We start from the raw sequence: 27,633 nt of genomic DNA, 5'->3' as shown, positions 1-27,633 counted from the left end.
ACAAACAAAAAAACATAAACAAAACAAAACCCCACAGAACCAATTACAATCTCTGTAATCCAGAAAGTGAGACTTTTAAGCGCAAGTGTAAAGGTATCATAAAGAGCTACACTTACATACAGACCAAAATAAGAATAAAAAAACAACAACAACAACAAAGAAAAACAAAAAAAGGTTTATTGAAATGCTGATAAGCCAAATTCCAGAGCCAAACAAAAAAAAGGCAAAAACACAAACCACAAAAACTGTAAGCATAGGAGATGAAAGAAAAAAGGAAGTAAAAGCGAACATAACACATGAGAAAACAAATGGTCAAACTACAACAGGAAGTCAAATAATACTAAAACATGACAACATCCAAACCTGAAATACTGAACATAAAAACAATAAAAGGGGAACACAGAAATCAGAGGACATGACAACAAAGCCAACCAGCCTAACATGGATCACAACACGAGTGGAATCAAACTGTGTCATCACACACAGAAAGGTTTAAATCAATGAAAATCGGTATAGCGGCAGCCATTACATGCTGCTCATGTGTCTGTTCTGGAGAAACCTTACCGTTGTAACAGCCTGGTGCCGGCGACTACCCATCTCTGCACATGTATGTACGGACCGAGTAGAGCCGTGGAGACCTGGCTAGTGTGGTCTTATTTTGCTGACAGCGAATAAAGGTCTGTTGTTTGATTCAACTGACTGGCTTTGAGTTATCCGGCTAACCTCCACACCTCATGCCCGCTGGACCTGCTAGCCGCTCCTTCCTCGCCAGACTGCTGTTACAACAGTTTGTCAGACAACATCACATAGACTAAACAGGAATTTTGCAAGGACAGCTTCTGATTCTGGATTTTTCTATTTTTCCTTTCAAAAACAGAAAGAAACTTCCATTGTATCATTCCACACATGCAGAAAAAACTGACGTAGTCTCCAAGTCTGGTAAGTGAAGGCAAAGACTGGTAGAGTCCTCCAGCTAGAGAAACACTCCTAGCTGTATAGAGGTCTATGAGAAAATGGCCCTCAGCTCCATTAATCTATAATCTATATCTATAATCTTCCCCATGACCTTCACCCATGACCCATAGCTTAATATTTCCCCATGAAATATCAAGTTAATTTGTAAATTATGGTCATAATAACAGGCAGAATTCAAGTTATTCTAGGTATACTCGTCGGCTAAGGACTTAAAGAAGCTTAGATATAGAAACACAGGGAGGAGGGTAGGGGAAGGGAGGTGGGAGGTGGCATCCATCTCATGTGGTGAAGGTGGCTGTCTTGTCCTAATAACCAGCCTTCCAAGATCCAGTGTCCTTGGATCTTGGCTCATTCTTCACCACCTGGCTCAGCCATAGTGGAAATCCTCAGCTCCAGATTTATTAAACCGGATTTTACAGGAAACAAAGCAATAATTAAACCTTGATTACATTTAAGTACAGCTTAAGTAATTTTAAGTAGTGTAATTGGTATCATGGTAATTATTTTTAGAAAAACCAAAATAAAACACAAAACATTCCCAATCTTAAATTGTTTTTTTAATTAATTAATTGCTGTTTGTTTTTAAATTTTCCTCGCTAAATATCTGTTGGGGTGACACGGACCATCATATTGTACTGTGTGTTCTGTCTGTCTGTCTGCCAGCCTGCCAGCCCGCCGCGTTAGTTTATTTTGTATGCTGTTCAGCCAGTTTTCTGTTTTGTCGTCCAGCATTAAAGCCTTATTTAAGTTCACCTTTTGTTTCCGTGAGTCTGCATTTTGGGTCTTTTTCCTGCCTGCACACAGCCTTCACTTGACAGAAGATCGCGACCATATTATGGACCCAGCAGACATCGAACTTCAGGAGCGACGCCGAGCAGCCTTTGTCCAGCTGGAGGAGGAACTCCGCTGGAAGCCATGGCTCACCCCTGACGTCGGGCGCATTTTCGTTGAAACCAAGCACACCATTGTTTTTCTTGTGACATTACCAATAAGTTTGATGTGTCACATGGCCCTCTTCCTATTGAAAAAACAAAAGTTTTATCCAAGATGGCCGACTTCTAAATGGCCACCATGGTCATCACCCATCTTGAGGAGTTTGCCCCCTCACATATACTAATGTGCCACAAACAGGACTTTAATATCACCAACCATTCCCATGTTATTACGGTGTATCCATATAAATGGCCCACCCTGTACTTCAAATAACTCACGCTATACCTTGTATTTCCTTCCCTGTAAAATATTTAGGCACAACCTACATTGAAACTCAAATAAAATGCATAAATAAATAAAATAAAACAACTAAAGTCTGTTTAATTATAGGGGAATAATGCCCTTACTGTCGGGTCATATTATAAAGTGTCACCCAGGATTTCGCAAACTCGCAAGTGACCTCTCAATAGATACGGCCACATTTTAAACCCCTGAGTCTGTGACTGCTCTGTAACGCTACATGGTCAGAAACAGAAGCTGGTTTACTTTGGCAAAGATGCACAGAAAGAACGTAGCCAAAATAACTGTTTAGGTTTTTTTTTTTGTCAGTGACTTTGGTGAGAAGCATTTTGAAGTAAGGGTGGTGTTTCTCCACCTTTAATGAGGCATTGCACTGTTTACTTCAAACTCTCAATCATTTTGTCCCATGGTGCAGTTAGTTTGTGCAGATACCAACATGCTAATCAAACTTGGGTGTGGACTAAAACAACCACATTGAAAGCCTTCGGAGTAGGTGGTCTTGATCTGGTTACAGTTGAACTCCGGAACAGTTAATTTATGGTGCAATTGTGATCCAGTCAAGTTTCTTCTTCCTGTATTTATTTATTTTTTGCTCTTCCCCATCTACTCAGTGGGCACACTTTACTTCTTTCTGTGGGAAAGGAAATTATTGTTTTTTGTTTTGTATGTTTGCATTGGGTGAATTACTGCTGCCCATGTCTTCATTTTTATTTAATTTTATTTGCACACATTAAATCCTTCATGCATTTGTGAGATCTTTGTATTGTCAGAGAAAGAATCACGAATGTATTCAACATCACAACACTAAATGCAAACAGAGCCATACAAAGAGAATGTGCAGCCAAGAGAAGATTAAAAGCACAGAGCCCTAAATAGGTGTCAAGGTGATTACAAGGTGATTACATAAAATATTAATTTGCCTCATTTTTTTACTGCTTGCTGCACTTTCAATTAATTTAGCTGTTTAATAAACCCATCATCTATCCATTCGCTTACGCTTCTCCTTTTCAGGGTCGCGGGGGGCGCTGGAGCCTATCCCAGCTGTCATAGGGCGAGAGGCGGGGTACACCCTGGACAGGTCGCCAGTCTGTCGCAGGGCCAACACACAGACAGACAACCATTCGCGCTCACATTCACTCGCACAATCACACCGAATGGCAATTTGGATTTTCCAATTAACCTATCCCCACAAGGGTTTAATAAACCCATCTATTAAATTATTTAACTTTTTTAAAAAAATCTTTTTATTCCTTTTTTTCCTCCATCTATTTATTTTTAAGGCATTTTCACTTTGCTTTCAGTGCCAGAAACTTCCAGTCAGTTTATCAGATTCCTGTAGCACTTTTACTTCCACTTTATCAAACAATGGTTTGTTCAAGTCATTGGCATTGGTTGGAAACACCAGATTATTAACTGCAGTTAATTTAATGGATGTTAATAACAGCAGTGGTTTTCTGGAAGTTACACTAAGCTCTTTTGCTATTAGCTCTCTAACATCACCCTATGCTTTCATTTATTCGGGTGTCGTTGTTCCAAAATGGAAATTTGGATTCAGTTTACTCAAAGACGTCAGTACAGAGGTTTTCAAGGCACATGGGGAATGATTTTCGAGTGGACTTTGATTGCAGAGCAGCTTTGCCCTGCGTATTTGGGTTGGCCCTGCATAGGCGTAGCTGAGTTAGGAGAAAAAAAATGTTTTGCTGAGAAATGCAAGCACACTCATGAACAATATAATTTATAGAGAAAATTCAATTACCTGTTTTTAATTTGTTTCTCTCAAATGTTTTTTCAAATCTAAGGGTAAGATGACATGAACCTACATGGCTGTAGGTCTTTTTTCTTTTTAATATATTTTCATTCTTATTGACTTCTGTAATGTACAGGGTGAACCTACAGCCATGGACCTTCTGTTGTTCCCCCATCTACAGGGTGAACCATTTATATTATATATAATAAAATGGGAATGGTTGGTGATATTAAAGTCCTGTTTGTGGCACATTAGTATATGTGAGGGGGCAAACTCCTCAAGATGGGTGGTGACCATGGTGGCAATTTAGAAGGCGGCCCATTTTATTATATATAATATAAATGGCCCACCCTGTAGATGGGGAAAAACAGAAGGTCCATGGCTGTAGGTTCACCCTGTACATTACAGAAGTCAATAAGAATGAAAATATATTAAAAAGAAAAAAGATTGCAAGTCAGCTTTATTCCATGATGCTAGAACATGTATGTGATCTTGAGGAATGAGGCTCCCTGTGCTGCAAATATATTTGCTTCACAAACTCACTGGTTTGCAAAACACAAAACAAGTATTTATTTAACCCTTTAATGCACCCATGTATTTAAATTAGTCTTTCTGAGGTAGCATTAGCAGTAACAGAAGAAGAAGTGGATAGAAACAATAACAGCTGGATAGAGGACATCACAGTCTCTGTGTATTAAAGGCCTTACACCTGCATTACTTTTAAAACCCTCTGGTTGCAAAAAGAAGTATGAATGTATAGAAGAGAAATCAGAAAATAACCCTGTGTTGTTTTGGATTCACGACTTCTCTAATCACTTTCTTGATGTGTTTGTGGTCAGAGTCACTCAATTTAAGCCATTTTGAACACAACTTGGTGTTTAGTCTGTAAATTATGGTCCCACTCAGAGTCAAAATGTAGAATAAAGCAGCTTATGCGTTAGGGTGGGCCCAAGTACAGAGTTTTCGGCTCAGACTCATGGTCATAGCAAGCTAAGATACCCCAAACATTCAGCTTGAAGCGTCAAATCCAGAATATAATTCTAAAATTTGAACACAGTGGGCTGAAACGCATACTTGTCTTAAAACTATTTGGCAGGTTAAGGAAGTATAAAGAAGTAATCCAATCCAAAAAAATGTTCAAATAAATAATGAAATTCCTATTTGCGTACAGCCTGTTTCATTGCATTGTTTCGTAATCAGCCATCCATCCATTTTCTACAAAATCTAATTTATGTGTGTGCAAAAATCATTTTGGTATCTGCTAAAGGCTCAGAGGTGAGGCCCACATTTAATGTCTGAAGTTCTTATGATGAGAAGGTTTGAGAGGAAACGTGCTTTACGCCATGCGTTTGAACTTTGGTTATTTGGACTTGCAGGTGAGAAGTGGAAATGAGTTTCCACCTCTTGTTCAGGCTCTACTTGGTGTGGTCTTGCACCCACTGACACAGCCTGAGGCAGTAAGTCTGTGGACTGACGGTTGAGAAGGACCGACCGGGGTGCCTCAACCTCTTCCACAAATGCTCCAGCCTCTTCTTAAAACTGTAAACTGTGAAAATGTCAATGATGCCGACAAAGTAGCGCTGCTCGGGGCCATCAATGATGTGAAGAGGATTCTTTAAGTTTGGCAGCAAACGTCGGTTTTGGGCTTGGAAGTCTTGCAGCTCAGCCTCAGCGCTTGCTGGCCCAGCATCCTTTGCACATGTTCGAGGAGAGCTGCTCCTTGATGCAGCTTGAGAGTGTGGTGTCTTTAAGCCGCTGTCTGTTTCAGATAAGGATAGGGCAGGGTCCTCGTCCACGACTGCTCCGGGAACTGTGGCTGCATTCATATGGATTGGACTGGAGCCTGGATTCACAGACCTGAAAAGAAAAGCCATACAGATGAGAATGAGTCACTGAAACGGACATCCTAATTGACCCTTTTGTAATCCTTTCAGTCCGGTCTAGACAGATTACAACAGAGTTTAGGGCACCAAGTGAATCCAGACTGAATATACACATTGAATTCCCACGCCATTATACTCATGCATTAATTTCTGAACACCAGGTAACTGATGACTCATTTAGGGTTAAGCCTGGGGCTTGGGTTAGGTTACAGTCTACCATTTTTTATAATATTTATTCAAATTTGAAACAGTTAAAAAGAAAATATGTTAAGAGAATATATAGTCAAAAATCTGAAAGGTAATATATTTTGGTTTCTGAGAAATGAGCCTAAATAAAAGCAACCCAGAGCAACCCTAAAATTCCACACTGGTTACTGCTGGCCTAATGGGTGTCAAGATGGTAAAGGCAAATATTTCATCCACCACTCCTATAGAAGAATGCACTAAGGCGTGTGGACATGGTTGAAACGACTGCTGGTTGAACATCAGAATGGAAAAAAGGGCTTATTAAATTGACTTGGAACTTGGTGTGGTTGGTGGTGCCAGACAGGATAGTCTGAGTCAGAAATCCTGATCTAATGGAATTTTCACACAAAATGGCAAGGTGCACAGAGAGACAGGGAACCGAATTAAATTTGAGCATGTTTTTTTTTTTTTTGCCTGTCCCGTTTGGCTCTTTTGCCATCAGAATTATTGTCTAAAGGCAAAGAAAGATGCCCAACGGATTTACTTTACCAAACTGACCATCCCAGCCTTGCCGTAATGGTCCATTTGATTCACCTTTTATTGTTTATTTTATTTTCACTTGCTGAATACGGGAAAGACTTGACTGGGGGAAAGAAGGGGAGAAAGAAAGAGGGAAAGAAAAACAGCTGAGAAGAGGGACGGGGGAGAAGGGCAAAAAACAAAAACCAACAGAATGGGCAGAAAAAAAAATACATCTATCGATCACCTGGATCACCTGTTGAGAAAGAAAAAAGAAAACAAGCAGAAGAAAACGAGAGTAATAGAATAAACAACATCACAATGATATATGGGAATATGACAGTAAATACTAAATATTAAACATTATTGTGCAGCACATAAGATCAACAGAACACAGTGGGCTTTGAGGTAGGAGCCAAAAAGGGTGTAGTTTGTGGGTGTGATCACCCGTGTGTACACCTGTGAGCATGGACGCGCTTGTTTTTTTAAAAGGTTCCTTCATGTAATGATCTGCTAGAGGGTGTGGGGGGGCCACAGCCCCGTCCTCCAGGGCATGAAGCAGGTATGGAGGAGATCAAAACTCCAGACATCCAGAGGCCCCCAGAACACAAGAGACCAAGGAAGACCAACAGAGGGGCAGCCGCGCCACTGTCCCAGAAAGAGCTGAGGAGAGTCCCAGATGAGGGCTCACTCAGCAGCCGCGGAGCAGAAGCCAGGGCGGGTTGCAGTGACGTGCCCGTGAGCTCCGACGGCAGCCAGCTGTGCCAGAATGACCGAGCCCCAGGCCGAGAGGCCGGGGGCACCCCACCTCCAAAGTGGCCCAAGCGAGCCCCAGGCTCCAGGCCCTGATAAGCAGCCGCCAAGGAGTGAGCCGGTGTGTACCCGGACGCCCATCCCCAGACACAACGAACTGATGTCTGAGGGAGTCCGCCACCGGCAGGGGAAGTGGTGGGGGGAGATAGGCCTCCAAACCTTGGAGGGCCTGAGATGTCCCCAGAGAGGTGGCGTCTGATACCCAACCTGACATAAAGACACAGACATACAGGCACACACAGATACAAACATCCATTCCCACTCTCATGCTCTCATATGCACTTACTCCACACTCAACCAACGTGGAGACAGATATAAAGAGACGCTGTACACACGATCACACTCCCCAAGCGTACTCTACAAACCGGGTCTAGGTACCCTTGCCCCTGGAGGGGGGGACTGCACCCAGACCCAGGTAGTGTTACCCTTTTCCCTGCGGTGGGGAGAAGCAGACCGCCCCGACTCCGCAGCAGCAGGGAGGCCCCACACTCCAGACCGCAGTCGGACGACCAAGTCCTCCTTCTAGCCCTCCCGCTTCAGCAGGCCGCAGAGAACGGGGGTGAGAGAAGACTCCAAACCTCCCTCCACCCGCTCATTGTAGTGTTGATGTATGTGTGTTCTAAAGTGCATTTAAAACCCAGGAGGGCATGGAGCTACCTGCCAGAGAGCAGCAGGTAAGCGCATAGCCCCTCCTGCTAGCCCTCAATGTCTACGTGTATTTAAAATTGAGAGGTGGGCATGGAGCTACCTGCCAGAGAGCAGCAGGTAAGCGCATAGCCCCTCCTGCTAGCCCTCAATGTCTACGTGTATTTAAAATTGAGAGGTGGGCAACGACGCCAGGGGTGAGGTGTACACCCTGATGATAATTTGGATTCCGTGTAGCGTGTCCACCCCCAAGATCCTATATGTATGTGTAATGAGAGTGTGAGTAATGTGAATGTCTGAGTTGTGGGATAAAATTGAGGCAGAGGCAGCCAGAAGGGGACAGAGGGGGGGGGATGCCTCCTCTGCACGCTGGTGACACACCCCTACTCCAAGGCCCTGCATGTGTCGGTGGTTGTGGTGGAGCTGGGGTCAGCTCCCCCGCTGACCCCAGTAGGCACCCCCATACTCCGCAACCCGCCAGGGAAAGTGGGCCCAGGCCCATCCAGACTGGGGCCCAGTGCAGCAGCGATTTCTGGGATTTCTGATTAGATGAAAGGTTTTTAAGCAAATCTGAGACCAGAAGTTTTGGTCTAAGTTAACTGATAAATCCGCTTCCCATTTTGCCATAGGAAGTGATATTGATTCATCTGTTTTAGAAAGCATTCTGTATATTTTGGATAGTAATTTGGGGGTTTTAAGAGTAAGAAACTGAACCACACTTGGTGGTGTTTGTAGTTTATTATGGATTTAATTTGTTGATATTCTAAAAATCTTTTCTTGTTGATCCCATATTGTGTAACTAGTCCGTCAAATGAAATAAATTCTGTTCCTTCTAGTATATGTTCTACATATTTGATTCCTTTACCACTCCAATCTGAAAAGTTTATCATATTATTGTTTTGTAATATGTCAGGGTTATTCCAGATAGGTGTACGTTTGCATGGGATTAATGAAGACTCCGTTATTTTTAGAAACTCCCACCATGCTATCAGAGAAGAGCCGATGTTGACGCTTTTGAAGCATTCATGTCGTTGGATGTTTGAGCTGATAAATGGTAGATCTGAAATCTCTAGATTATTGTAAAGTGCTTTTTCTACATCTAGCCAAGGTTCATCTAAGAAGGTATGTTTTAGCCATCCTGAGATAAACTGAAGCCTGTTGGCTAAGAAGTAGTGCTGAAAGTTAGGTAGTTCTAATCCTCCTTTATCCTTGGTCTTTTGTAGTGTTTTTAAGCTTATACGTGGGGGCATATTTTTCCAAAGGAATTTGGACATATATGAATCTAGAGATTTGAGCATGTTGGGAAAGAGTGAAAACACAAGCGAAAAATGTAAAATGAGCAGTAGCAGCTATGTTTTAATGATGTTAGAGACTCAAAGCTGAGCACAGAATTAATAAAATTAGGAGGTGGCTAAAGTGGCTTTTTATTTTTAGCCATTTTCCATTGTGGAGGACAAAAAGCTTCAAACGTCTCCAGGCCTTAAACCTCGTTTGTGTAAAAATAAGGCTTTTATGAAAACACTGAATGATAAATTGATTCCTTGAAAAGTTTTAAGTTCAGTACTGAATATTACATAAAACTAGAAACAGTTGCATTTCCTGCGAAAGTGTGAATGCCATGTAGTGAAATCTGCTAAACAGCTGAAGAAGCAGAATTATCTGCTGAACAGAGGTGTAGAAGCTGAAGTGCTTGCTGAAGATGGCTGTATTTGAAAGGGTATACTGCAGAGTGATAAGAAAGCAGTGTGCATGCAAGCAGGGAAGATGTGCGGCAACCCCCACAGGTAGGATTCGAAACTTCGCCACTGGGTCTCACAGCGGCTACTCATCCCAGTAAGCCAAACCAGTTCTACTCCCAAGCAACGATATGATGAGAGAAAAAATGTGCACTGTGCAGAAGAAGCTGAATTGTGCTGAAAAGAGGTGAAGAAGCAGAACTTTGTGCTCAAAAGCAGTGAAGAAACTGAAATTTGTGCTGAAAAGAGGTGAAAAAGCTGAATTTTCAGCAAAAAAGAGATGGAGAAACTGAAAATTCTGCTGAAAAGAGCAGAAGAGGATTAGATTTGTGCTGAAAAGAGGTGGGAAAAGCTGAACTGTCTGCTGAAAAGAGGTGAACCTGTTGAACGTTCTGCTAAAAAGAGATGAGGATACTGAAAGTTCTGCTGAAAACAGGCCAAGAAGCTGAAACTTCTGCTGAAAAGAGGTAAAGAAGCAAAAGTTTCTTCTGAAAAGGTGTAAAGAAGCAGAACTTTGTGCTGAAAAGAGGTAAAGAAGCTGAGGGTTTTGCTGAAAACAGCTGAAGAATCTGGAATTTGTGCTGCAAAGGGGTGAAGAAGCTGAAATTTATGTTGAAAAGAGTTAAAAAGGTTGAACTGTTAACTGAAAAAATTGTTGCCATAAGCAGGATTTGAACCCGGGCCTCACGGCATTCACACAATAAACTATATACACAGTCTCTTTGAATGGCAGAGTTTCTTTGGAAGCTATGCTAATTTCTGTTTTTATAGTTGAGGTCTTGACTAAAAGTTGGCTTTATCAAATCTTTTATATGGTGCTTTGTAGTCAGGGCTTAAACAGCTGCGGTAAAACACACCAAACCCTACCAGCTTTGGAAAAAATGTCAGGAGAGACTGATGACGGAGTTTCCAACAGATTTAGAAACTACTGTTGGGGCTGGTATGCAGAGATTACATACCTAATTAGTTACTAAAAATGCTTTTTAATATTGATTTGGGTTTAGGGTTGGGGCTGGTAAGGCATTTGGTTTACCACTCACATGGTAAACCAAAACGTCATGTTTCTAATGTATTTTAGGTAGAATGATTATATTTTTGATTGCTAAGTCACTAAAAAACATTTTATAAATGCAAACAAATCACCTGAAGAGCAGAGTCCACCACTGAGGACTTACAGACCACAGGTACATCAAAAACACAGAGGCCTCTGTAATCCTGTCACTTAACATACACTAAAGCTGACGTGCATTGCTGTGGAAATATAACTGCTTTTCAGTACTGTCGATTGCTGCTGTGGATTTCAGGCTACTTTCTCATTGCAGCTTTTAATTTTATCAGTGAGAGAATAAGAGTCATCACTTTAGTATAAGGACAGATGAAGCTGTGGGACACAACCACAAAGTAATTAACACATAAAACATCACAGAAAAGCATGAATCCTGGTAATGGTGTCAGCTATTAATGTCAGTTACGTTGCAAGGTCTACAAAGATTCACCACAGAAGTAGTGCAGAAACCCTTGTTGACAAGCACAGAGGTAAGGCATTTAGTGTAGGTGGTCACCTGATCATTAACAAGTTCCTGTCATTAGGTTTTGGGTCATCCACCACCTTTTAAAGATCATCTTCCCTTCATGAGGCAAAATCTTGCATGACATTCCAGACCCAGGGCCACTAATGGTCATTTCATATTTCTTCCATTACCGTATAATCGGATCAATACTCGTCACCTCGGCACCAAGCTTCTTGCTGATGGCCCTTTCCCCCCCCTTCCAGCCTTAAGCATGTCTACAGTCTTGTCCCTGACTCCCTTTGTCAGCTCTTTGGTCTTTATCACAGTGTTGGAGAGGTTGGAATGACAGGGGTGCTTTAGGAACATGACGAATTGAAATTTGGATGAGCCACTCAATGACATGCAAATCAATTTATAATGTTTATGTAATAGGTTTTTTTTTCTGGCTTTTTGGTATTTTTGATATCCTGTCTCTCTCCATTAAAATTAAAGTACCATAAAAGTTAGAATCTGTTAATTTCTTTCTAAGCGAGTAAAGTTATAAATTCAACCAGGAATTAAATCTAACTAACCCTTGTTTATTTTAATTACAAAAAGTTTAATTATTAGTTAGAATATTGGCTCTATATCATCATGCAAACATATGTTCAAGAGAAAAGCAACAAAGAGCTTAGAGGCATATCAGTCAGACTTTACAGGGCTAAATGAAGCAGGCTTTATAGCTTGGGGAAGAAGACCTCAGACACTGACCATGAAGGCCCATTTCTACTAATGGACATCAAAATATTTATTATAATTCTTATTAGGCACGCACATTGATTTGAGAAACCTAAATATACAAATAACAACTCTAATAAACCCAAATAAATGAAATACAGTGGGGCAAAAAAGTATTTAGTCAGCCACCGATTGTGCAAGTTCCCCCACCTAAAATGATGACAGAGGTCAGTAATTTGCACCAGAGGTACACTTCAACTGTGAGAGACAGAATGTGAAAAAAAAATCCATGAATCCACATGGTAGGATTTGTAAAGAATTTATTGGTAAATCAGGGTGGAAAATAAGTATTTGGTCAATAACAAAAATACAACTCAATACTTTGTAACATAACCTTTGTTGGCAATAACAGAGGTCAAACGTTTACTATTGGTCTTTACCAGGTTTGCACACACAGTAGCTGGTATTTTGGCCCATTCCTCCATGCAGATCTTCTCGAGAGCAGTGATGTTTTGGGGCTGTCGCCGAGCAACACGGACTTTCAACTCCCGCCACAGATTTTCTATGGGGTTGAGGTCTGGAGACTGGCTAGGCCACTCCAGGACTTTCAAATGCTTCTTACAGAGCCACTCCTTTGTTGCCCGGGCGGTGTGTTTTGGATCATTGTCATGTTGGAAGACCCAGCCTCGTTTCATCTTCAAAGTTCTCACTGATGGAAGGAGGTTTTGGCTCAAAATCTCACGATACATGGCCCCATTCATTCTGTCCTTAACACGGATCAGTCGTCCTGTCCCCTTGGCAGAAAAACAGCCCCATAGCATGATGTTTCCACCCCCATGCTTCACAGTAGGTATGGTGTTCTTGGGATGCAACTCAGTATTCTTCTTCCTCCAAACACGACGAGTTGAGTTTATACCAAAACGTTCTACTTTGGTTTCATCTGACCACATGACATTCTCCCAATCCTCTGCTGTATCATCCATGTGCTCTCTGGCAAACTTCAGACGGGCCTGGACATGCACTGGCTTCAGCAGCGGAACACGTCTGGCACTGCGGGATTTGATTCCCTGCCGTTGTAGTGTGTTACTGATGGTGACCTTTGTTACTTTGGTCCCAGCTCTCTGCAGGTCATTCACCAGGTCCCCCCGTGTGGTTCTGGGATCTTTGCTCACCGTTCTCATGATCATTTTGACCCCACGGGATGAGATCTTGCGTGGAGCCCCAGATCGAGGGAGATTATCAGTGGTCTTGTATGTCTTCCATTTTCTGATGATTGCTCCCACAGTTGATTTTTTCACACCAAGCTGCTTGCCTATTGTAGATTCACTCTTCCCAGTCTGGTGCAGGTCTACAATACTTTTCCTGGTGTCCTTCGAAAGCTCTTTGGTCTTGGCCATGGCGGAGTTTGGAGTCTGACTGTTTGAGGCTGTGGACAGGTGTCTTTTATACAGATGATGAGTTCAAACAGGTGCCATTCATACAGGTAACGAGTGGGGGACAGAAAAGCTTCTTACAGAAGACGTTACAGGTCTGTGAGAGCCAGAGATTTTCCTTGTTTGAGGTGACCAAATACTTATTTTCCACCCTGATTTACGAATAAATGCTTTACAAATCCTACCATGTGAATTCATTGATTTGTTTTTCACATTCTGTCTCTCACAGTTGAAGTGTACCTCTGGTGCAAATTACTGACCTCTGTCATCATTTTAGGTGGGGGAACTTGCACAATCGGTGGCTGACTAAATACTTTTTTGCCCCACTGTATAACAGTTAGATACATATCAAGGGGTAGCTAAATAGTTTGCATGCAATTCAAATACAAAATATTCAGTGTAAATATTTGAGCTCCACATGCATTATATTATTCTGTGATTCAGGGCTTGTGCTTGAATTGAAGCCAGATATCAAGCATATCGTGGGCCAAAAACAAAAAGGCAACCATGACTCAGTGTCTGAATTTTATATTCGCCTGAAGCTGTGTCTACAGTCTGTAACTGAACAAAACCAGTAATGACTCAGTTTTCTTCTAATTTAAAACAGAGTGAAAAAAAAAAAAACTTAAGTGGAGGAATTCTGCAACAGGACCCTATGCAGGAAGCTTAGTCTGGGAGCCCAGCCCACTGCTCTGGATGTGAGTGAGTGATGAAGCAGCATGCGTCACACACTAATGGAAATTACAATTTCTGGCTTAGGACGAGGTGTCTGATGCTCCTGATGTTCCACTTTTATTTTAGGAATGAAAAAAAAAAACATTCGGCCAGCGAGTTGTTTCTGATTGTTTTCTCTTATTTTGTCTTTAGTGCTCCATCTGCTGAGTTAACCTTGTTAATACAGCAGCTGGATTTTAAAACACGTTTGTGTTTGTGTTTTTGTGTTCGTGTTCATTTGGAGCTTTTGTTTCATACACCTTAAAGATCATAATGATGTCATGCTGTGCTTTCACTTTCTCCATGCTTGCATGTTGTCATGACTGCAGGTATTTGTTATTGTATGGATGAATCTGGTGTTAAGAGATTTATCTATATTTATTGTAATGTCAGCAAAGAAACAAACCAAACCCAGTCTGCTGGTGAGGCTCTCTGTACTTTCTGTGGTTGTTAGTTCAAAGAGCACTGGCTGAGACAGAAGTCTCAGGTTTCCTAAAACAGTGATGCAGTGCAATTCTCACAACGCGTTACCCAACATTTTAACAGCCATGTTTAAAAAATGTTTAATTTGCAACTCACATGGCAGAAATTCTGTGCATTTAGGCACGTAAACCTTTTGAAGATTAAACCAAGCATCAGGATAGGGAATTTGAATGAGGCAGTGCCATTAGTGCCAGACCGGCTGATCTGAGAGTTTCAGAAACTGCTTAGCTGCTGAGATTTTCCCGTACAACCATATCTAGAGTTTACAGAGAATAGTCTGAGAAGAGAGAGAAAATATCAAGTGCCAGGCAGTTCTCTGGATAAACATGTCCTGTTAATGAGGCTGACAAAAGAGAATTGCCAGACTGCTTTGACCTGATAGGAAGGCAACAAAAAAAAAAAAAAAACCCCAAATAAACAAAACAAAAAAAACCCCCTCTCTGAACACACATGTTGAATCTTGAAGCAGATGCAGCAGCAGGAGAGCACACCAGGTTTCATGCTTGGATAGAAAAACGTTGCGTGGTTCGATGAAGTTTGGTTTCTGCTGTGACATTTGGATTGAAGCTGCAGCAACTGTGTGATGTGTGATGTCAATATGGACCAAAGTCTCAGAGGAATGTTTCTAACACCTTGTTGAATCATGAAGAATTGAAGCAGTTCATCACTTTTCAGTGTTTTAAAATTGCTGGAATCCTCCCAAAATTAATACGCAATCAGAACTCTCTAAATGCAACAAAAATGAAAATCAGGGTACTAAAACGTACTTTTTTGCTCTTACGATGAGCGTAGCAAAGGAGAGGCCCTGGTGGCGCTCGTCATGGTGTAGGGGCTGATGAGCCAGGAGAAGGCTGTAGTCCAACACGTTGAGCTGGCGAAGGAAGTGTGTGTCAATTTCCACCTGTCGCAGGAGCCAGGAACGCTGCTGGTCTAAACAATTAAACAACGCACAGCTCGAAAAACACAATACTGACACAAAAACTGGTATTTAATTGTTACTCCGGCACATGGACATGACATTTGCAGTGAGATACTGCAGTGACAGGCCTGGAAGAAGGTGCAATAATGCTACCTTTTGAACTTATACCCTGAATACATAAATGCTCTTACCCAGAGTGATGAACTGGCCCTCGAAGTTGAGGTCTTTGAGAACCACGATGATGTGGCTTCCCTCTGGTGCAGGCTCTGTCCAGCGACTCACCTCACAGCCCTTAATGTCATACCTGACAACACAAAAAAGGCATAACTGGATGTTTTCAAGGTTCTGCTAGAGGCTTGGACCATCGAAACGTGACCCAAAAGTTCCAGGAACAAGGTTCACCTGGTATAGGTGAACCCAATCCCTGGTACATAATGCATAGAAGGCACTACAAAGTAAATGTCTAAAAAGTGCAAGCGTGAAAAAAAAGTCACAAGAGAGTCACGGACAGCACCTGTCGCATCAGCATCCAAAGCCATGCAAGCATGTGCTAGTCTGTTTGTAAGAGATCGGAAGGTTTGCAGTTCCTGAGCAATAGTCAACTTCAACTTGTCGCATATGGATGCTTGTAAAGGACATCCTTCCAAGCTTACCTGGCATTGATGCGATCATCTGGATAAAACACACTTTGCATGACAATGAAGAACTTCTGGAACAGATAAATGGGAAAAAGTACTTTATAATCCTTTGTTTCACATTGTAATTCTCAACAGAACTGAACAGGCGTAAAATGTATCTGTACCTTTCGTCTTTGTGGGATTTGGATCCTGTGAACACCTAAAAACAAGCAACCAGTTACTTAATTGAGACATTTATTTTAAGTGGGATTTATTTTAAGTGGGATGTGGGATTTGCAACATAAAACCTCTTACTCTAAAACCTACTCTACGGTTTATTGCAAATGAGAACTCGCTGTCACCTGTTCAATTCAGTTTAATTCAGTTTTATTTATACAGCCCCAAATCACAATAAGGTGCTTTATTTTGTAAGGTAGACCCTACAATAATACATACAGAGAAAAACCCAACAATCATATGGATTATCCTTGCTCCCCTATGAGCAAGCAGTTTGGCGACAGTGGGAACGAAAAACATCTTTTTAACAGGAAGAAACCTCCAGCAGAACCAGGCTCAGGGAGGGGCGGCCATCTGTGGTGACCGGGTGGGGTGAGAGGAGGAAAGACATGCAGTGGAAGAGAGCCAGAGGTAACAGGAGATAAAGACAAAACCACCATGAGATGCAAATCACAACTCTAGGTAAAACAGAAAGAGAGTCCACCAGAAATACACGTACGATAACATCCAATACTTGTGATACTTAGACATACCAGGACAGTGGTGTAGCTTCCCTATGGAGGCTGAGGTTTATGATCCCTTGGTTCACCACCTTAGTCTGCCAATCCGAGGGCACTGTCCTTGTTTTCCATGTTTTGTGTTGGTGCATGGAATTGGTGACAAGTCGCATTCATCCGAGGGATTGTTCATAAAAATGTGTTTGTCATAATCTGTTCTTCAATTATTCACTGAAGTTCTGTACTGCAGTATTATTAAAGTTTAAGTTACTCATACAAGTAAAAAGAGCCAATGTTACACGAGTAATAACACATGGATTGTTCTTCTCATTCGCCTTTCAGGGCTCCATACATTTCCCCTCTGAGCGTTCAGTCTAGGTCGATCATTGAAGGCTGACATTTCTCTCAGTTTTGGTGTTTTCACTAGTTACAAAAATCGTTTTGGTTTTTTTTTAAGTTTCATTTTTAATCACTTTCTCTTTTATTTTGAAATTGCTTTCATTATTTTATTTTCCAGGCACTTCTTACTGGCTATGTTTGCATAGAAAAGTGCTTGATATTTAAAATTATGAACAAAGAGGTCCTACCCAAAAACGAAGTTCCTTTCATTTCTCATAAGATCCTAAAACAATAAGAAGCTAGCTGACCTCTTTTGTTAATACAAGTTAAAAGCAGCACAATAATGGAAACTAGTGGGCTCAACAGATGATAAATATCGTATTTATGAAGCCAATTAATCACAAACCTAAGATAAGATACAAATTTTTAACACGTGTGCAATCAGATACATGGACAAAAGAGGATAAAACTAATATTGGAAAAATCAGAAGAGGTCAAACACATGATACGCTGAAAGTGACAGCTACTGCAGACAAAGCAGCACAGTACGAGTGAAAGGAAAAGGATTCACAGGACTTTGTGTAAACTTTAAGAGCTTTGCTCCATAACACTGGAAAACAAACTTCTATAAACCTTTTTTTAACCAGAAAAGAAGGGCAGCAAAAATCACAGCTGTTTAAGCTGACAGTTCCAGTAATCACAATGTTCAGTAATAAAGTACTTTTCAAATTGAAGCTAACAGGGGAAAAATCAATAAAGTTGATTCTACTAATTCATAATTGTACTCATTTTCATTCACTACAGACAGACTTCACACCTTCTTACTGTCTGCACGCTGAAGGGATTTTATGCCCCTTGCAATACGCCACACCACTTTCTGTGGAGTTGCTGGGTTGGTTTTGGTTTTGTTCGTGCTGATCTGTTGTCTCGAACGTAATCTGCTCCAGAGCATGTTAGGCATGCATCAGCAGCAAGATAAGACGGGAACCAGTGATCAAAACCAGCCAAGTTTAAACCTGAAGTGACTTCCTACACACGTCTTCTGCATAGCACGGGCCTCTGCTTTTCACTCGCCCACTGTTTGGTGTATTTATAATAGGGAGCTAATTTCTGTTGCTTTTCACTCACCCACTGTTTGGTGTATTTATTATAGGGAGCTAATTTCTGTTGTTTAATTGTTGCTGCAATTTCAACGAGGTAAAAATCAAACTGCAACAGAGAAAAATGTGTCATTGTGAAGGTAAAAGGCTTTCGGTGGAATTTCCCCTGCAGAGTTTGTTTAACATTGCACTGAAAAAAGGGATCATTCATCAGAAAGCTGTAGGTGTGCTGCAAGTGTTTTCTGCTCTGATAGGACTACCACAGAGATATTATGCCTGTGCCAAGATATACAAAGGACGAGTGCAGGGTAAATGTCATCCAAGATGGCATTTTATTATTTGTGTATCATGGCACAGGTGTGAAAGTGCTGTGGTAGGCCCCGGGGCAGGTTTATTTTTGACTAGTAAAGCGCTATATAAATACAGGCCATTTACCATTATTCTGTAGCAATTACACAAGAATATCCAGTAATGTCCCTGCCTACAATTAAACACATTCACTTACCGAAAATCGGGGGCAAGCCTTTTACCACAAACTTAGTCACTGCTCGGTGACATTCGTCTATCCTGGCCTAAAAGGAGACGCTACCGGTAGACTGCAGTGAGAACTGCCAGCATCTGAGCCAGCCAGACTCTGGACTCTTGGACTCTTAAAATGTGCCCACTATACTGTAACACTGTGAACAGAAGCATCCAGTCTAATGTGGAGGGTTGACCGGACCCTGGGGATTGTGAGTGATGTACAGAGATATTTCTCAGTCTGTGTGTGTGGTACCTAAAAACTTGACCAGCAGTGAATGTGGGTATTTCCTCAGGTGCTCCATGTAGATCTTCAGGTTGCCCAGAAGGAACTTAATTTCCCTTTTGTTCTGAGTCTTTAAGAAGAAGCGTTTATCATTCCTAAAAGTTGAAAAACACGGTGTCAGTATATCTCTCTCTTATCAGTGACCAGAGATGGGCAGTAACACATTACTTGTAACAGCACATAAAATAATTTTTTGTGTGTGTTTACCAGAGGTGTGGAGTCGAGTCACATGACTTGGACTCGAGTCAGACTCGAGTCATTAATTTTATGACTTTAGACTTGACTTGAAAAAATGTTCTAAGACTTGTGACTTGACTTGGACTTTTACACCAATGACTTGGGACTTGAATTGGACTTGAACCGGTTTACTTGAAAAGACTTGATATTTTACCCCAAATATAAAATTTAACATGCATATTATATTGAGATTGAAAATGTGACGTCATTCACGGGTAGAACCGCAAAGGATTCTGGGAACTCGTGGCAAGCGGTACTAGCGCACGCAGGCTTTCAATTAAAATCAGTTATACAGCGATAAAAAGAAACACAAAAATGTCAAGAAGCCGTTGTATTATTAACTGCAATAGCCGGTCGCATGACAGCCACGGGAAGCCGACGGGTAAAGAGATCGGTTGTTATCGGATTACGTCGTTGAAGAGAAATTGTTCAAGCCATGTTTCCGAAGTAACAAAGACGACGGATGGCCTGGATTGCAGCCATTCAAAGACCAAATATAACGTCCCAGAACACTCCAGCTCACAGGTTAGTCTGCTCCAAGCATTTACACGAAGGTCAGTCTGCTGTTGTAGTTAATATGTCATTTTCATAACATAATTAGTGATATAGGTTACAAGCAAGTCTGGCGCTGAACAGAAATTGTCGCGCTATGCTCCTTTGTTTATTGTGCATAAATAGTGAATTGTCCTGACACAATATTGCGTTTCGCTTCTGTTATTATGGTACACTGACAAAAACATATACTTTTATTCACAGGATAAAACTGGTTTTTTGTATCACTAATTGCCCAGTACGATTACAGCATACAATATTGTTGTCACTGCTACATTTCTGTGATGGGTACCAGAAATTATTTCCACTACTAATTAATTACCGTTGAGCTCAAAGGTCCTATTAATAAACAGTTAAGGAATGTGTATTTATGACGACAATTTGTGAGACTGGTAAAATTATGATACATACGATGGTCTTTCGTTCTACACAGTGCATTTCAAGGTCCTGCACCCATCTGTCGGTAAACTGTACCTGGGCTTGTTGCAGTGACCTGAAGTTACTAAACTTCATGAGTGTATGCACTCACTCCAAGAACCGTATGATTATAAATATGCATATAAATATGCTAAGATGAGATAGCTGACTTCATCTAACTAGCAAATCTTGTCCAGGCTACGTTGGTGATACAGTTTTTTTTAATGTGTATGATATTTTTGTCATGCGATTTTAAAGCTGGTCCTACAACCGCATCCAAGAATAACATGCAGCTTATCTCAGAACTGTCGGTGAAAATTATTCTTGGAGCTAGGTTTAATTGAGCTGCATTTTAAAGAGGTGCAATTTCACAATTTGTGTATATTTTCTAAGTTCACTATTTTGTCATGTGTTGAGAAAAACACAGATTTTAAAATTACATGGTCTAATATTTACATTTAGCATAACTGCAACATTATTTTTTCGTTTTTTTTTTTAAAGACTCGAAAGGACTTGAAATTCAAAGTTTCAGACTTGTGACTTGACTCGGACTTTTACACCAGTGACTTGAGACTCGACTCTGACTTGCCTGACATTACTTGAGACTTGACTTGAGACTTGAGGATAAAGACTTGAGACTTACTTGAGACTTGCAAAACAATGACTTGGTCCCACCTCTGGTGTTTACACTCACTCTTTCAAATAGATGCAAGTAAATCGCATTACAGTAACGCGTTACTTGTAACGCGTTACTGTAATCCGATGACTTTTTTCAAGTAACGAGTAAAGTAAGGGATTACTATGACAAAAACGGTAATTAGATTACCGTTACTTTCCCGCTGCGTTACTGCGTTACTAAAACTGTGATTTTTTTGTGAGAATGTCTCATGACAGTGACGTAGGCAAGTGCGGCGTTCGTGACAACAGCTGTGTGCAGATCAACAGTGGATAATATATCGAGTGCGGGAGAGAGTATGACCGTGCAGCGTTTAAAGCGTGGAAGTACTGACCTCACTTTAAGTTTGATTCCATAAAAAGTGACAAAAACATTACCGTCCAATGTGCGTGGGAAGAAAACTTCTTTTTACAGTGAAAAAAACCCTAAACTTCCAAGCAAGCACCGAGTGCGCAACGACGTAATGAGAAATTCACAGAGAAACTCGCGGATTCTTCCACTGACCGCCGCGGCACACCTGCACCAGGGTAAACCTCCGCCTACCGCACTCCTGCTTTACAGGTGAAAATAGAGCAACAGGACTGCTAGTCTTTGACTTTATTTATTGTGTGGATGCTTTAAGCACACATATTGAGTTCCTCTTGATACTTCCGTACACTTTTTGGCACTTAACTACTTCCACAATTTTCAGCCGATTTTCACTGTTCAAATTTTAAACTATTCTGCTACTTCTGCTAATGTGTGCTATGTCTTTTGGTATTTTTAACTATTATACTTTTTAAAATATTAAGCTTTTTTCCTTTAATTTGTCCCATTGAAATGAATGGGAAACTTCTGCAATTCTGCTAAAATGTTCTTGTTTTTGAAACTTAACTACTTCCTCATATTTTCACGTAGAACAACCATTCAAACTTTAAATTGTTCTCAAATTATTGGGCTATTCAGGTATAAATCAGCTTTTCAAATATTTTACCGTTTTACTTTTATGCCTCTTAACGTTTTCAGTTGCAAAATTGTGATTTTTCACAAAATACATGCGTTGTTATGGTTGCTATTGCACTTGGCTTCCAGTGTGCCACTGAAGGTTTTGCAGTCTTCTCTTCATGTCCGAACAACTTCTTGCTACTTGCTCAATTTTCACTCAACTTCCACAAATTATACATCAAAACGTAGGTATTTTTGCTGGCTTTCCGAAAATGTCACTATCATTGTTGTGGGATTTATAGAATTTTGGCAAATCTCCTCAGACCAACACAAAGTCGCAAAACTCTCCATAGAAAGTCAATGGAGAGTTTGTTCAAAATCACCGCTTGATTTCTGTAATGAGAGGCATATTCGAATCGTCATATCTCCTTAATGAAGCAAAGTTAAGACATAAGGCTTGTCCCAGTATATCTTCAGACACTCCTGACGCTCACAATTCAAGAATTATTTTCTCACCTATTACCGTTCTGAAATGAGTTAGACTTGTTTGAGGGTAGGAAATTCGTCCTTCGCTCAGATTTCTTCAGATTTCAAACTCTGGAAATGAACCACTTATTTCTCTCGTCATATCTTTTTAATGAATTTCCACAGAGACCTGAAAATTTCCATGATTGTTCACCAAAGCCTGCTGTCTCTTACAGAGAAAGAATGATATTGATACTCCAAATAGATTTAGAGTTAGAAAGCGTTGTTTGAGGGCAAGTCAAGGCAGTTTTTGCTTTGCTCTGCTCAGTTATGGTGCATTAGAAGTCAAATATCTTTAATAATTCATATTTTAATGATAAATTGTCAACACTTTAAGATTCCCCCATCTCTTCTGAACAAAACGGTGTAAGAATGACCGTTCTAGCCCCTACGGTTAGGAAATTATGGTCATTTGTTTGAGGGGAGTCGTCATTATGAGAAATAGACTGCAAAAATCCTGTCTCTCTGTGCTGCGTGCAGCTGTTTTGCGGGAAAAAGTGCACAGGCTCTCTGATTGGTGGATTCAAATTCAGCAGCTCCCAGGCTGCTTGACTGAGCTAGAAACTTACTTCTCTCCCTCTGTGTGTGTGTGAGTGTGTGTGTGTGACAGAGAGGGAGAGAGAGAGAGAAAGAAAGTCTTTTAATGGGATGATCCCATTGTAAGATTCAAATTCAACATATTTAGACTGGTTGACTGAATTGGATCTTGTGTGTGTGTCTCTGTTATATTTTTTTTTGCCGATTTTTTTCATTTAACAAGCATATTCGAGGGACCCTCAGCATGTTCAGCATTTTTTCAGCTGTCCATTTTGCTTTTCCAATTTTTCTGTATAAGATATTACTATTGTGCTAAATCATACTATTTCTGCTATTTTATAAGATTTGTGCTAAATATAGTATTTCTGACAAATATAGTCCATCCATCCATCCATTCGCTTCCGCTTATCCTTTTCAGGGTCGCGGGGGGTGCCGGAGACCATCCCAGCTGCCATAGGGCGAAGGGCGGGGTACACCCTGGACAGGTCGCCAGTCTGTCGCAGGGCCAACACACAGGATTTTTATAGGATATTTATATTGCTTAATATAGTATTTCTGCTTTTTATAGTATTTGTGCTAAAACATAGTATTTCTACTAAATGTAGTATTTATGCTTAATCATACTATTTCTGCTTTTTATAAGATTTGTGCTTAATATAGTATATCTGCTAAATTTTAGTAATTCTGCTTTTTATAGTATTTGTGCTAAAATATAGTATTTCTACTAAATGTAGTATTTATGCTTAAGCATACTATTTCCATATATTACTGCCAGTTCCCCAGGCAGCCAATCCTCTGTGAGGCCTGAGACATTCAAATTTACATATCAGGGTCTCCACGGCTTCCCAGCCAGCCAATCATATATGTGGGCTGAGGCATTCAAATTTGCATATTGGGGCCTTCGTGGCTTCTAAACCAACCCGTCATCCATATCATATATCTCTAAAAATTCATATTTTAATGATAAATTGTCAACACTTGACGATTGCCCCATCTCTTCTGAACAAAACTGTGTAAAAATGACAGTTCTTGCCCCTACGGTTAGGAAATTATGGTCATTTGTTTGAGGGGAATCCTCACTATGAGAAATAGACTACAAAAATCCTGTCTCTGTGCTGCGTGTGTGCACCTGTTTTGGCGGGAAAAGTTTACAGCCTCTCTGATTGGTGGATTCAAATTTACCAGCTCCCAGGCTGCTTGACTGACCTAGAAACTTGCTTCTCTCCCTGTGTGTGTGTGTGTGTGTGTGTGTGTGAGAGACAGAGACAGAGAGAGAGAGAGAGAGAGAGAGAGAGAGAGAGAGAGAAAGTCCCTCTTTAGGGCAGCATCTCATTGTTTGACTGGCATAGACCCTGTGTGTGTCTCTCTCTCTTTACATTTCTGTATTTATTTATTTGTATTTCTTTTTTCCCCCACAGTTGAACAATAATTAGTTTTGAGACAGCTTAACCATGTTCTGTTTTTTTCTCAGCTTGTCATTTTAGTTTTCCAGTATTTTCACTTAAGTTATAACTATTCTGCTCAATCATAGTATTTGTTCTAAATCATTGTTATTATGCTATATTGTAGTATTTCTGCTAAATCATACTATTTCTACTATATTATATTTTTCTTTCTAAATATAGCATTTCTGCTATATAATTGTATTTCTGCTATCTTATAATATTTGTGCTAAACCAGAGTATTTGTGCTGAATCATAGTATTTCTGCCAAATTATAGTATTTCTGCCAAATTATAGTATTTGTGCTAAAACATAGTATTAATTTAAAATTACAATATTCATAGTTCATCACAGTGTCTCTGGTAAAACACAGTATTTCTGCTATGTTGTACTATTTTTCTAAATCATAGTGTTTCTGTAATGTTTAAGTATTTTTGGCTAAATATATTCTTTCTGTTTTCTTATACTATTTCTCCTAAATTCTTGTAGTTTTGAGAAGTTGTCATGTTTCTGGTAAGTTACAATATTTCTGCTAAGTTCTGCTATGCTATTGTATTTCTGCCAAGTATTATGTTTCCTCTAAGATATTGCAGTTCTGCTAAGTTATTACATTTTAGCAAAGTTCCTTTGCTTCTGCAAAGTTTTTACAATTTCTGCAACTTTTCAGCTTTTTCAGCTAGTTTTTGCATACAGCTTCAGCTTTAAAGCATCCACACTGCATTTTCGCAGGAAATGCAAATTTTTCTAGTTTTCTGCTGTGTTTTACTTGCATCTATTTGAAAAAGTGAGTGTAAACATACAAAAAAATTATTTTATGTGCTGGAATGTGCAGAAAATAAGTTTAAATATTAAACAATTTTCTTCCAGTCAGAGAATGTTGCATATAATTACATTTTTGCTTGATGCATGAAGTTAAAAGATTAAAACTAATAAAACAAGTTTTAAAAAGAGACTTTTCCATTTGATTACATTTTGTATGATGGATTATGCAGAAAAAGTAGAATTGGGCTGAAAGATCTATCACTTTATCACCTATTCAGGTTGTAAATCGTGTTTTTAAAAAGTAACTAAGTAACTAAGTAATTAATTACCTTTGAAAATAAGTAATCAGTAAAGTAACGGGATTACTTTTTTGGGGAAGTAATCAGTAATTAGTTACTGATTACTTTTTTCAAGTAACTTGACCAACACTGTCAGTGACACACGTGGACTCAAAAAACACAATGTTTTTTTGAGTTGAGTTGAACATCTATCAGAATTTGAAAAGAATAAGAATTTTAACAATCTAATTCATCTAACTTTGCTTATATAATTTAAAATAATGAAATCCAAATACAAGTTATGAAGGTGATGCGAGAGTCTGTAACCAACAAGAACATTTACACTATTATTTACAGTATTATCATATTGTTAATATGATAATAATGGCTGTACATCTCTCTGGAAGCTCTTAAGACGAGCTGGAAAGCTTACCAGAGGGCAGTAAAGACCGCCAAAAACTCCTTTTTTTCTCACCTTATTGCTGTTAATTCACATAACCCTCGTGCTTTGTATAATACCATAAATTCTGTACTGAATACAGAGGATCATGTTCTTTTGCAGTCTTCTGAGGTTATGTGTAATAAGTTTCTTAATTTCTTTGTGGATAAGGTTGCCAGTTTCAGACCCTCCACTTTATCTTCTGGTGACCCGGCTGTGGATGTTCCCTGTTCAAATTTGTGTATTGCTTTCCAACCAATTGTTCTACCTTAACTAGAGGAGGTTGTGTTAAATGCTAAACCGCGTGGTTCTCCGAATGATGTTGTTCATCCCCGTTTTCTCAAAAAGGTGTTTCCTACTGTTAGACCACATATTCTGAACATAATTAATACCAGCCTCTTGTCAGATCAAGTACCAAGCGAGTTTAAGCATGCAGTTATTCATCCCTTACTTAGGAAGCCAGGCTCAGATATTTCAGTTATGTCAAACTTCAGACCCATCTCTAAACTTCCTTTTCTGAGTAAGATCTTGGAAAAGATTGTTCACGCTCAGCTGATGGATTATCTAAATAACTCTCAAATGTTTGACATTTTTCTTTAAGCCATTTCACAACACAGAGACAGCTCTCATAAAGGTTATGAATGACACTCTGGTAGCGATGGACTGTGATAAACATGTAGTGCTTATATTACTGGATATGACTGCTGCATTCAACACAGTGGACCACAACCTGCTGATCTCTTAATTCCAGCATTGTGTGGGCATTTCTGGCTTGGCTGTCCTGTGAATAAAATCATATCTCTCAAACGGGAGCTTCTGTGTTAAGTTGGGCTCGTCATCGTCCTCTGTGGCCCCTCTGTTGTGGGGTGTACCACAGGGATCTATTCTTGGGCCATAACTGTTTTCGTTGTATCTCCTGCCACTGGGAGCGATCTTTCGAAAACACAAAGTCTCATTTCATCTATATGCTGATGATTGCCAGCTTTATTTTCCTTTCAGTCATTCTGATAGCTCCCCAATTAAATCAAATCAAATCAAATCACTTTTTATTGTCACATCACATGTGCAGGCACACTGGCACAGCACATGCGAGTGAAATTCTTGTGTGCGAGCCCCACAAGCAACAGAGATGTGCAAACACAACAACACAAACGAGCAAAATACAATTAGACTCTTGCTTGATTGCCTTAGTGATGTTAAGTCATGGATGGCTCTAAACCTTTTAAATTTTAATGAACGTAAAATGGAAGCAATTCTGTTCAGCCCGAATTGTACCTCTGATACCCCTGATGTCGACCTTACTGCTCTGGCCCCTCACCTGAAGAGCTCAATTACACGTGAATGTGTGGTGAAATCATCATTCTATCATCTCAGGCATCTGTTGAAGGTCAAACCTTTTCTTTCAAAGTGTGATTTGGAGACTGTTATCCATGCTGCCTGCAACTAGTACAGAATGCTGCAGCACGGATTTAAACTGGTAGAAGGAAATTTGAGCACATTACTCTAGTTCTGGCCTCCCTGCACTGGCTTCCAATTGAATTTAGGATTCATTTTAAACTCCTTCTATTAGTTTTTAAATCCTTAAATGGTCTGGCATCTGCATATTTGTCTGATTTGCTGAAGCCCTATATCCCCACTCGTTTGCTCTGGTCAGCTGAGCAGCTGTTTCTCTCAGTCCCCAAATCACGGATGAAACTGAGGAGACCGAGCGTTCTCTATTGTGGCTCCAAAGCTT

The 27,633-nt window shown here is 40.2% G+C and overlaps 1 protein-coding gene across 2 annotated transcripts in view; it reads right to left on the bottom strand.

Moving 5' to 3' along the window:
* Nucleotides 1-157: 157 nt before the first annotated feature.
* The window catches only part of pip5kl1 (phosphatidylinositol-4-phosphate 5-kinase-like 1), a 65,042-nt gene continuing 37,566 nt past the window's right edge, over nt 158-27,633 (bottom strand). For both annotated transcript variants that reach the window (XM_026174584.2, XM_080303647.1), the window contains 6 exons: nt 19,080-19,204; nt 16,317-16,351; nt 16,168-16,223; nt 15,706-15,818; nt 15,363-15,525; nt 158-5,812 (listed from right to left, as the gene is read on the bottom strand). In XM_026174584.2, the coding sequence (XP_026030369.1) occupies nt 5,371-5,812; nt 15,363-15,525; nt 15,706-15,818; nt 16,168-16,223; nt 16,317-16,351; nt 19,080-19,204 (934 nt within the window). In that variant the 3' untranslated portion in view covers nt 158-5,370. The remainder of the gene's footprint in view (nt 5,813-15,362; nt 15,526-15,705; nt 15,819-16,167; nt 16,224-16,316; nt 16,352-19,079; nt 19,205-27,633) is intronic.

The sequence above is a fragment of the Astatotilapia calliptera genome, chromosome 7, assembly GCF_964374335.1.
Source record: "Astatotilapia calliptera chromosome 7, fAstCal68.1, whole genome shotgun sequence".
Taxonomy (NCBI): Eukaryota; Metazoa; Chordata; class Actinopteri; order Cichliformes; family Cichlidae; genus Astatotilapia; species Astatotilapia calliptera.
The sequence above is the reverse complement of the archived record's forward strand: the minus strand, read 5'-3'. Positions and strand labels throughout refer to the sequence as shown.